We start from the raw sequence: 12924 nt of genomic DNA, 5'->3' as shown, positions 1-12924 counted from the left end.
GCTTCTGTTCACTGCACTGCCATTGCATACACTCTTACAGTTGTTAAGGAACTGAAAATAATAATAATAATAAAATAATAAGGCAGCATACTTAGAATTTTAAGGATCTTCTCAAAGGATAAAAAGGCAAGAGAGATATAAGTATAAGAAAAAGTATGCTGTCAAATCTTGGCCACAGTACTTTCTTTTCCTGTCTAATCTGATTTTCTCCATTATGAAAATTTTTTGTTCAATGAATATACACTGTCTGACCAATTTTAATTCGATTAAACTTTAACCATATCTGTTACTATTCAGACCAAAACCTGTATTACATACAGTGGACAAAATTCTTTATAGGGGTTTTGGATATATTAAATCTTGAAATATTTAAAAATAGCTTTAATTTCTTATAAAGGCATTGATACATGAATTACTGTCAAAAAAAAGTTTTAAATAATGTGGTGTTTCCAATGAATATTGAAAAAAAAAAAGTGACTCTAGCTGTAAAGTAGCATGAGAGAAGGAAACAAAGACAACCTATTTCTGTCTTAAGCAGGCTTTAACATGCAATTTTCCCCTTCAACTCCTGAAACTATCACACCTGTAAGAGGCACCAAATTGTACAGAGTGACAAAGCTCATGTAAGGGCAATGGAAACTAACCAAGCCACATTACAGTGTTCTACCTATTGTTCCATAAGTCACCAAAATAAAACAGCTTTAAAAAATTCAGCACTAACATTAACATAACACACACCAAACACCATGAGATACAAAATTCCTTCCAGGTTGCTAACACAAATGTCACACAAACACTAAGTAATATTAAGACTGGATGTTAGGGATGACACTTAATATCCAGAGACGATGGATTATGGTTAAGTGTCGTGAAATCTGTTCATGAAAAAATCTTGAAATTAACATATGAAGGTATTACCCCCAAAAAAGTAGGGAAAAAAGCCAGAACTTCTCAGGTTATTAACACTTGCTAGCATTTCTTCTCACACAAATTCATGAATATGTGAAGGGAAAAAGATTTCTACCCCAAATCTACTTTTGCTACCCCAAAAATATCAATATAGCTTTATAAAGCCCTTAAAACCAAACCACCCCTCAACTTCCCTTGCTCTGCTACTCTGAAACGATCAGCACTTCTCTCCCATTCAGGTAAGTAGCCATTCTTAAATGACATAGAATATATCCTAGAACTTATGTTTTCCTCCCACAGTCCTATTATGACTGTTAAAATTCAACACACACTTTTTGTTTAAAGTTCAAAGTTTGACTTTTCGACATTATCTTATTTTCTTGTATTTTTATAATTATCATGACCACTGACAGTGGCCAACGACAGAGCCTGTTCTCCAAGGCTCTATGGGTCTTTTCATTCCCTGGTTGTGATATGAGGCCTGCACAGACTAAGCCAAGGGAGACGACAGCAACCGCCACTCAAACATGTTCTAACAGCAGCCGATGAAGAGACTGCAGCCAATTTAGGCAAGATGAGCCAGAGTTTCTTTGCAGCTCCTTTCAGACTGATGAAAATTAAGCAAGTACAACTATTTCCTTTAGGAGAGACAATATTTGCATATAAATCATTCCACATATTCAGAAACTTAGGATCAACCTACAAAACACTTTCTTCCTTTTATGTCTGCATTTTCACACCAAAATGTTTACTTTATATTTGAAAGTGGGGTAGATACTTTACAAACAGAAAAGGAAAAACAAAACTAACTCAAGGTATATAGCTAAGTAAGACTAGATACAAGGCTTCCTGATAGCTAGGTTAGTGCTCTAACCCAGGAGAATATTTAATACAAAGCTATAAATCACCTAACTAATCTTTTTAATGATTACTTTATGCAGTATCTTCTTTATCCTTTTGATGAATGAAAATAAAGACAATGAAAATCAGAGTCAGAATTAACAGACTGTCATGACTGACAGCCAAAGGAAAAGAAAAATCCTTTCCTATGTGTCATATTATTCTCCAGCAATGCTTGTGGTGTCTAAAACTTACTAAAATTAAAATAAATTCAGGGGAATTCCCCAATGGTCCAGTGGTTAGGACTCTGCGCTCTCACTGTCGAGGACGTGGGTTCAATCCCTGGTTAGGGAGCTAACTAAGATCCTACAAGCCGCGCAGCGAGGTAAATAAAATAAAATAAAATAAAATAAAATAAAAATAAAATAAAGTAGAGTAGAATGAAGTAAAATAAAATAAAATAAATAAATAAATTCAGAGCAGACCGGTCAATAAACCTACGTAGCTTACAGTGTGCAGCATTCTCTTTCTAGCTATCAATTTCTTTAGGATTATGAGTAAAACTCCTATAACCTGGGCTGCATATGTCTTTTCTTCCTTACTCACCATTATCTATAGAACAAAGGATCTCTAAATTCTCTTCTAGTCTAAAACTTTGTAATCCTATAGCTTCTGCTGTGACTTCTTCCTAGTCTTTGGCCTAAAAAATAAATAACAAGGATCCAGTTAACCTGGTTACTACTCTAGTCCCAGTTCTTTGAATTCCTTCAAAAATAGCTCAGCATGAACAAACCATTACTTCCTCAGTGATTCATGGGGATAGTGCCATATTTCACTTCTTCACGTTTCTTGAGAAGTACTATTCCAAAAACAATTAGTTTTCTTCTATTTAGGCCCCTAAAAGCAAAATCACTATGACTAATATAGTAGTAGATAAAAGTAGTTACTGCAAAAATTACAAATAGCTTTATAGAAGATAATCTGTTTTTTATCACACACATAATTTTTCCACCCAAAGAAAGCAATAGATACAAAAATATGTTTAATAAGATGATGTATTTGCCTTAGGAAGGGGAGGTTTTAAATGTTTTAAGTAATGAAGACAATAGTTATTGCACAAAGCACAATAGTTATTCTTGAGCACAATAGTTATTGCTCAAGAATTCTTGAGGAACATTTTGCTCAAGTACCCACACTAACTGCATCAAATTTACTCCTTAGAATTACAAGGTAACAGATGTATAGCATAAACTACAAATACAATTTTGCAAGGATATGTTAAAAGTCCTTATTAAGCCTATAAAACTGGAACTATAAAGGCAGTTCTTGGCATTTTATGATCCATTCTCACACTACCCTTTCTTTTTCAGACTGCAGAACTGCTGCTCAAGGTGCCACAGGAAGAGCTGTGGGAGGAGGATGAAATGCAGAAGCCACCCCTGGGAAGCCTTCAGACAGCTCAGTGACCATCAACCCTCAGAACCTCAACTTTTAGAGCGATTATCTGTGGTCATCTATACAATTTGAAGATAGTACATTATACTTTTTTACTACTTCCAATTCCAAAAGAATTTGGGCTTGTAAGACATAGACTTTCAAAGCTATTTCTTTCATGGGCTACCATCTCCATTTTACCTATCCCTTCTATAAAAGCAAAGAAACATTTTGTTTAGCAAAGTGAACATTAGTTTTATTTTATCCTGCAACCCCTGAGGAATTGGTACTTTTAGCTCACATAAAAAAAAGCACATGCATAAAAACTTCTTAAAAAAAAAAAAAGAGAGAGAGAAGGATTTTTTGTGAGTGCAAAAATGTTTACTTCCAAGATTGCTTTTAACTGAAAACTCATTTCCAGAAGTAAATGTCAAACTAAAAGTAGAAAATTTTCTTTCAGTCACAAGTTCACAGTGATTTTAGTGCCATCTACAATCAGTTAATTATGAAAACAAGGTTAAAAAATTTAATACTAATTTACAGATGTTAAAATTTTAATTTGGTATTCCTTGTCAAAAAATAGTCTAATGTAAAATTAAGCTATGTAGAAAACAGACACGGCTTTAATTTTATTTGATACTAAACATTTCTAGAAAAGGCTTAAGCAAGTACTAAATAACATAAAAACAAGATACTCTAAATTTTTTGAAGAGAGAATCTCATATACTGGATTTTAACTAATGTATGTAGGTGCACGGGTTTTAACTCTAACATTTTCTAAATAAGCTAATTAGTATATAACAATGGGAAGAAGCTGCTGCTACCTGATAAATAAAAATTTAAATGTACTGATATAAAAAAGGAAATCTAAAAGAAACTTTAGAGCCCTCAGATGGTAGCTTTTTGACCAATGAATCATTAGTTTATCATGTTCACAGTTCAGATAAGCTTAAAAATGGAAATGGGAAACCTCAATCAAAGAGTAAACAGCTTCTACATCAAGTTTTTCAAAATATTTCCCCCTACTTTTTTTTTGGCCCTCAAGGAGGTTAAGAATTGAAAAATACTCTAGTAAAGTAGGGTAATAACTAATACTCTATGGGATCAAAACAAGATACAGGAATAACTGTTTTAGGCCTTCCTTTTTTCCTGCACAACTCCAAGCATTATCATCTTCTATCAGCTTTCCATTTTTAGGACATTCTTAGGAACAGAATGCCCCTTATCTGAACTTTATCAGATCATGTTGGAATCTATTTTTCACACAAACTTAAAGTGTGAGATTTATTTTATATGAATAATTTACTCCTTTAAAGACAGGGAAGCGCCATTCATACTCATCCATTCAGAAAGATGACAAAATTTTTTTTCTGGCAAACCATGGAAAAATATTTCTCCAATATACATAGCATAACTGCAGAGATTTACTTCCAATCAAAAGCATTAAACTCCATGCTAGCCAATTATCTTTCATATCTTATATCATGGGATTATAATAAAAATAGGTTTTGGAGTAGCTTTAGATAAGAATATAACTAAAAGTATGCCAAAAGTCTTTCAGATGAGAAATAAGTAAGGTTTTGGTTGTGTATACACGTACACGTAAAGGTGTTTGTTTTTTAAATATCAAATTCAGCATTCTGAAGTTTTCTAAGTGATAATATCATAAACTTTGGTGGAAATGATAGCAACATTGGGTTAATTCAATTACGCATAGAGATCTCACAAAGTTTAAGATTGTTAACAATGCTGGCTGAACACCAAATCATTTCTCTCTATACAATGTCAGAAAACAATGGCACCTCTCTCAAACTGGTTCAAAGAACAACAGTTAGAGAAAAAGCAACCATACTATGGTTTACTCAAACCAAATGCTTTCTATGCCAAGGGCACATCCAGTCCTAGTCATGGACAAGTTTTAAATGTTCATCAAGGGTTTATGTTCCAATCCAGATTTGGTAATCTGAGCCCCCAAATTCGTTAAAAGTCAAAGTCAATTTCTTTTCGTAAGATGACAACATATTTTGAAAATAATTTACATCTTTAAGTTACGCCTTTTAAGTACCATTCTTCAAATCCAGGATATATGCTTACCGCTGAGGTGGCTGTTAGAGCTTACCAATTACTATAACATAATAAAACCCAAGTTGACAGAATCTAGCATTAAACTTGGTTTAACGATACCATCTTTCTCATGAACAGCGCTTCTCTGTTTAGAAAAAGCTCATCTCTGAATTATGCCTACTCACATGAAAAACTGGGAACCATTGGTATGTTTCCCTCGATTTGCCATTGACAAAAGGAACGCTCTGTCATGTTTGAGAATAAAGTTTTCATCTGTTTGAAGAAAACACAAATTTGTCAGTCTACAATTATAAGTCACTTTTAAAGTGCAATGTTCAGAGTAATAAATAGAAAGCAAAGGATGAAATTCCTCTTCTGGTCAGTACAGATACTTGACTGAATACTTTGAAAAAAATTCTTTTAACTAATCAAATAACAAAAGCATAAAACAAAAACAAAAACTGCTACTTATTTACTACTTAGCCTTGAGAAAAAAGAACATATATTTAACACTTTTATACAAACAGCCTTAGAACAGTCACTTTTAGTAGTAACATACTTTGGTTAAATGATGTTTAAACTATTAACTTTCAGGGAAAACCAGCAAGAAAATTTTAGAAAAATCTTTACAGTAAAGCTCATTTCCTCCAAATTTCCAATTAACCTGCATAATGCACTATACATGGGAGTTTAAAAATCCTCTTATGTGCTTAATTTCTATATGGTAAATTTATTACTCAATTCAATTGATGCTAGACTATGAAACCGAAAGCCAAACTATTACAATAAGTTAAGTTGTAGGGACATGCCTAAATTAAATTATGTAGATTCTTTCTAATCAATAGGATCAAAAACTAAGGAAGCAAGTCCTGTAAGTACAAAAATTTAAATGGCAAAATACAATTTTTTGATATACAAATATCTGTCACAGGGAACAACCACATTACAGTGGCCTACAGCATTAGTTTCAAATTGTTACATGCTAATAGAACCAGCTAAAGAGCTGTTTCCTACTAGCTCCAAGGGAAGACTCTGTCATAAAGATCACTTAGAGATGGATTTAATTCCAGCAGAAATATCCTGAAAACTAATTTAAATTTCCTGTTAACACTCATACAAACAAATCTTTCTTTAAAACAAACAGAAACATAGAAAACTTTAAAAAAAAGATTACCTTGGGAACAGGCTTCTGAAAAAGTAGTAATCCATTTTCCCCCAAAAGAAATATAAAAGACTATTATAACACTGAAGCTATCATGGCATTAAAACCTGGTAATATTGGATCCCATTATAAATTTCCACAACTGACTTTTCTAAGGCTTTTTGGGGCAAGTGCAATAGTTAGATTTATGCAAATACTACTGTAGGAAAAAAACACAATCATACAGCTCTAGTATACAAAAGAAAACATACAAACCTTTGAGAAAGGAAGAAATACCAAATTTTATTCAAAGAAATTGCTTGGTTTAGAGAAAATAAACATTAACTAGATTCTTTTCCCTGACGTGGAAATAATAACCCATTGGGTAAAGAAAAGAAGATACAGATGCATGTATGAAACAGTATACAGAATTTTCCAAGTCTTCAAGCAATATAAGAAATCCAGCCACAACCTGACCCAGACTGTCCATAAATTTATTAGGAAGGGTGCAAGGGAACAGAGTTGGAGTTTGTGTTACTGAGCTTCGTTCTCTTACCTTTTCATTTTGCAAAAGACCACATTCTCTATAAACAAAAGAATATGTTGACAGTTTTAGGCAGGAAGATAGGAGTTTTCATGTATATAGTTGCCTAACCTCCATGCTGAAAGTCATGTTTAACCATAAAGTTAGCCTTAATTAATCTTGTCAATTAAGTTATATATTACAATGTAATTTATCCCCAAGTTCATGCAAATAAAGTATTTTCATGCAGCATTAGTTTCATGCAAAAAGTGAACTATAAGTAAACCTCTTCTCATTAAAAGTACATGATCAAACTTGCTTTAATATCAGAACTGAAACAAAAGACCATAAAATATTAAGCCTTACCTTTAAAATATCCACCATAAATTGATTCTCCACCTTTTCCATTACCTGAAAATAATGAGCTACATTAAACAATAATGAAAACTAAAAATATACTAATACACATAAATTACTTTTTATGATTTCAATTTGCTGAAGGAGTAATTACTGCAGATGATAAAAATTCTAAGACTCCTCAATTAACCTCAGTTTTAAACTATAAATCCAATCGCATTATAATTAAAACTATTTTAAAAATTCTCTCCATGACCCACTTATTTCAAACAGCAATCACACCAACAAAATTCTAAAAGAATAAAAACAATTGAACAGTACTTTGGCACCAAGTAACTGTATTAAAACTGCGTAAAAACAAACAAAAAGAAGTCTTAGTATTTTGCTTTTTATACATTCTTGGCCTATAACAGTCATTCATCCAACAACTATTCACTGACCACCTAATATTTACATCATACTGTGACACTATATTTACAATTGAAAGTAATAATGAGATGCTTTAGAAACTGACAGAGTTATTAAGAGCATAACTTTTAGCTCTACCTTCACTGAAGTCCCCACCCTGAATCATAAAGTTTTTAACCACACGATGGAATGTAGAACCTTTATAACATAACTTCTTCCCAGTTGTTTTCCCAAGGCCTTTCTCCCCTGGAAAAAAAAAAGAAATGAAGTTTAGCTACAAACATATCCTTCCATGGAAAGCACCATCCAATTAATCCTTTGTCAAATCCCTCCCTTGTGTTGGGCACTGTAAGAGATAAGTAACATCATAAATGTTTTTCCTCCCTATTTTTTCTACTTTTTAAAAATATAAATCCAATTACATGTAACAAAGAACAATCTCATTATGTTCTGCTTCTCTATCTTCTAATCCTAAATTTCTTGTGAAATCTGGAATGCTAAATTTGTTCAAAGTACTAAAATCTGTAAAATTCTACCAAAATAAGTCAGTTTTGAATATACTATTATTTTATAAACTACAATGGATAAAAATTTCATTACATATGGTGGTACTTCCTTTTTCATTTCTGAGACCATTTCTTTCTCCTTTCTTCCCTTTAAGAAATGCTTCCCTAACATCATATCAGTGAAAATAATATTTTTTATTTGCTAAACTCATTTCACAGATCATTACTTTCTAAGGAAAATATCTACTCTGCTAAGCAAGGTAAAACTGTAAGCCAGGACTTCTCATTGGAAATAATTTAATAATTCATTTACCTGAGCATAGGCAAAGGAAGTTTTTGCAAGTTTTTGGACATATATCTGAAAAGAGCTGAAACATAATGCGACCAACTGAAATAAAACACATGAAAAAAGGGTAAGCAAGTTGATTAAATATATATTTTATATGGGAGAAATAAACAGAATTAATGAATCAAAGGGTCCATTTTTGTAATTCATTTTAATTTTTTAAGAGATTCAACAGGAAAGAATTTAACTAGGCAATACCAACTACACAAGAACCCCACTCTATTAGCATTAGGATTCACATGTAACCAAACTGATTTCAGCCCTAAAACTGTAGGATTTTCAGTGTCTTTTAAAGGGACCTTATATTATTAGATTCCTTATAGTACATCCCCTACCTGAACTATTAATCTTCTTTAAAAATACTCTCGAAGGACTTCCCTGGTGGTCCAGCGGTAAAGAATCCGCCTTCCAATGCAGGGGACACGGGTTCGATCCCTGGGAACTAAGATCCCACATGCCGTGGGGCAACTAAGCCCACATGCTACAACTACTGAGCTCGCGCACCTCAACCAGAGAGCCCGCGTGCCACAAACTACAGAGCCCATGAACTCTGGAGACCGCACGTCACAACTAGAGAGAAAAAACCCGCACATCATAACTAGAGAGAAGCTCGAGAGCTGCAATGAAGACACTGTGCGCCGCAATGAAAGATCCCACGTGCCTCAACGAAGATCCCGAGTGCCACAACTAAGACCCGACGCAGCCAAGGAAAAAAAAATACTCTTGATAATAGTTGTCTGATTTATGCTTGAACCCCTCCAGTGATGAGAACATCGTATCATAAGACAGTCATTCTGGGCAGTACTGTTAGAAGAAAGTTCTGTCCTCTACATCAGCTTTTTACCTTTATGAAAAAACTGTTTACAGACAACTTCCTGAACTGCCACTCACAACTAAAACTCACGTTCTATTCCTGAGAGAGTATAAAGAGAATAGGTATGGTTCCTAAAAACTAACCAACAAACAAACAACCCTACAATAAACAGGAAATGAGAAGGAGCAAGTCTGAAAATTCAATTTAACTATGCCAATAGAGAAGTGTTTCACAAACCTTTTGGTCTCAAGACTCCTTTACACTATTTTTTCTTTCTGTTTTAAAACTTTTAATTTTTTTAGTTTATTTAGTTTTATTTTTCTTATTTTTATTTTTTTGGCTGCATTGGGTCTTCGTTGCTGCGCATGGGCTTTCGCTAGTTGCGGAGGGAGGGGGCTACGCTTTGTTGCAGCGCATGGACTTCTCACTGTGGTGGCTTCGCTTGTTGTGGAGCACAGGCTTTAGGCATGTGGGTTTCAGTTGTTGTAGCACGCAGGCTCAGTAGTTGTGGCACGTGGGCTTAGTTGCTCCACGGCATGTGGGAATTTCCTGGACCAGGGATCGAACCTGTGTTCCCTGCATTGGCAGGCAGATTCTTAACCACTGCACCACCAGGGAAGTCCCTCCTTTAAACTCTTAAAAATGATTAAGCTTTTAAAATGTGGTTATATTTATTGCTATTTACTGTATTATAAATTAAAACTCAGAAACTTTCAAAAAACAAGAATACACAAGCACACATTCCATCAGCTGTCAGAGTGGTGACATCATCACATATTGTGTAATCTCTGGAAAACTCGACTTGTGAATGAGAGTGCAAGAGGCAAATTACATTATTCTAAAAATGGTTTTGACTTTGCATACCTCCTGGAAGTGTCTCAATAAAATAAGAAATGGAATTTTGATTTATAATCACTTTCTTGAGTTCCCTTTCCCTTTATTCTACAAAATCTTTTCCATTATGAACATCTGTATATACTCAAGGAGACTTGTGGAATAAATCAAAATTATCTGTGGACCAAGCATAAGTCATTTTCAGTACAGACACAGAATGATTTACTGTGTATCACTATGATTTTAATTTATTCTTGGCCATGACAGTCAGTTCCTCTGAGGACAAAACAAAGCTACTGCGTAAGAGACAATCTTAAAGGATAAAAAGTGGGAGATGGAATCATATAAGGAGACTTTCCCAAGTCAACAGTGCCAAATGGAGTGCTGGGACCAAATTTTAAAGCAATTTCAAAACCTTCTAGCTGATCTTGATATCTAAAGGAATGAAGAAAAAGGTAAGAAAAGAAAGCAAAAAGGAGGACAGCAATGTATCTAAAATCATTTCAGAATTTTAAAAACTGCATGTAATATCAGTAATATTAAATACTACTCTTTGTATTTACATGGAAATATTTTACCAGTGTGATAAAAGTATTTCCATCACTCTTCATAAATCCCTAAGAAATGGCTGGCTAGGTGGGTGTCAAGTTCAAAATCATCTAGCTTTGCAAACTAGAACATACTTAGATCTTTGGAATCCCGTTAAGATAGTTAATTTTCAGAATAAAAGATGTAATCAAAACAACTAAAACTTCGCCTTTTCTTTTAGGACTATAGTAATAGTAACTTCAATATCAAGGTTTTTTTTTTTAATTAATTAATTTATTATTTGGTTGCACCGGGTCTTAGTTGCAGCAGGCGGGCTCCTTAGTTGCAGCACGTGGGCTGCTTAGTTGTGGCATGTGAACTCTTAGTTGCATGTGGGATCTAGTTCCCTGACCAGGGATTGATCCCGGGCCCCCCGCATTGGGAGCACAGAATCCTATCCACTGCGCCACCAGGGAAGCCCCTCAAGGGTTTTTTAAAAAAAATCTTTAATGCCTCCAAGTGAAAACTGATGAAAGTTTCAAATATTTTTAGTTTCTCCTTTACAGATGATTAGTAGTTGTGAACACTCTAGTGGTACAACACATATGAAAACAGTTAAATGTGATTATATTTCCAGGTCTAATATTCAGAGAGGGATATCTAACTACAATGATTTTTTAAAAAATGCTCACCTCTAATATCTTACCCTCTAACCTGATGAAGAAAAGAAATTTCTATTGACCTCTCATTCTCATGGGGCAGGGGTTAGAGCAGAGGTTTTGTCTTTTCCACCGCATTGTGTTTTTAAGAGCAAAAGAAAAAAACTGAACAAAACCAAATTGTTTTGGGCTCAATACCATGGTGCAAGGTTAAAAACACTGCTAAAGGCTCTAAAGTGAATGATGTACATATCAGAACTGTAAAATATCATACTGGACAGCTAGTTCATCCACCAACGTCAGAATTTCCTTTGCAACAACACTGACAGATGAATACCAACAAAGGCAGAAAAATAACAGAAAAGCACTGGGACTCAAACAGGGGTAGGAGGTAAGAATTAGAAAAGGAACAGCCATCTTATGTTAAACGTAGAAAAGGAAAAAATCTTTGTATATTTCACTTGGCGTTTTGAGGCAAAGAAAGAAAAGGAAAAAGACGGTGCTAAGAAGTGAACTTTCTTCTCTCAAAGTCTCTATAAAAATCCATATTAATTTTCTTTCATGACCTTTCAACCAGGCCTGGTGTTATTACTGGGATTCTCTGGGCCCTACTTCTAATAAAATAAGGAGAAAAAGGGGTGGGGGAGAACACTCTTGCTTACAGAAATGGAAACAAGCCTTTTCCCTAAAATTGAACGTGAGCTCAGTGCTCGAGCTCATGCTCATGCATGTGCACTAATTAAAGCAACTTAAAAAAAAAGTGTGTCAGATACTGTGCTAGGTTCTTTACAAATACAGGCAGCTCTGCAATAACGACAGAACTGAAATAAACATTGCATTATCCAAAAAATCACATATAAAGACAACTGTTTCCATAGGACAACAGGGGTTGGGGACAAGGGAATTTCAGGTCATAGTAAAAATGATTTTTTTCCTTAAGAGTATCAATAATAAAGGCATGTTTTTAGTTATAAGAATATGTTATAAAACTTAAACATCATTGAGGAAATCCTACAATTGATCACATCTCACTCTGGCCTTTCTCAGCACTTTCATTAGCATAATCCTTCTTGTGGTCTTTCAAATTACTATTAGGACAACAAGAATAACTCAGAATAGCAGTGCTGTTTACAGTTCTTCTCTTCCACATCACTAGTTCCCCACCTTATTATCTAATTGTGTCACAACACAAACGGTATTGCTCCTTAATTAATCTATCCATTAGAATAAATTAATTTTACAAAAACACGATCTGTAAGACAGGTGGTTGTATTATTTAATTACTTTCCAAGAACCTTATTATGCAGGCACTATTGCACTGAAGTCCTATTAATTTATGAGTGTATAGAAAGGGGAGAAATCATTTAAATAGTGCAGACCACTGCATCCAGTCACTGTATTCATGAGCTTATGACCCAGGGTGTGCTTGAGATGGGAGATTAATTTCTCCTGTTCCCTCAGTACAAATCAGATCTCATATGCTCGTTCTGTCTGAAAGTATAAGCTATCTTGAGTCTGAGTCTAAAGTTTAAAGGGTAATTTTGAATACAAGCAAATTTCA

At 34.1% G+C, this 12924-nt stretch overlaps 1 protein-coding gene across 10 annotated transcripts in view; it reads right to left on the bottom strand.

Moving 5' to 3' along the window:
* NKTR (natural killer cell triggering receptor) overlaps positions 1 to 12924 on the bottom strand; it is a 49186-nt gene that overhangs the window by 25900 nt on the left and 10362 nt on the right. For 8 of the 10 annotated variants that reach the window (XM_033402032.2, XM_004277871.4, XM_033402023.2 and 5 more), the window contains exons 3-6: positions 8496 to 8570; positions 7815 to 7922; positions 7278 to 7322; positions 5433 to 5520 (exon numbers count right to left, since the gene is read on the bottom strand). In XM_033402032.2, coding sequence (XP_033257923.1) covers positions 5433 to 5520; positions 7278 to 7322; positions 7815 to 7922; positions 8496 to 8570 — 316 coding nt within the window. Of the gene's footprint in view, positions 1 to 5432; positions 5521 to 6190; positions 6973 to 7277; positions 7323 to 7814; positions 7923 to 8495; positions 8571 to 12924 lie in introns of those variants that run through there. The other 2 variants (XM_033402030.2, XM_033402034.2) reach the window with 2 other exon arrangements.

Source organism: Orcinus orca, chromosome 10, assembly GCF_937001465.1.
Source record: "Orcinus orca chromosome 10, mOrcOrc1.1, whole genome shotgun sequence".
Taxonomy (NCBI): domain Eukaryota; kingdom Metazoa; phylum Chordata; class Mammalia; order Artiodactyla; family Delphinidae; genus Orcinus; species Orcinus orca.
This window is presented reverse-complemented; position numbering and strand designations above follow the sequence as displayed.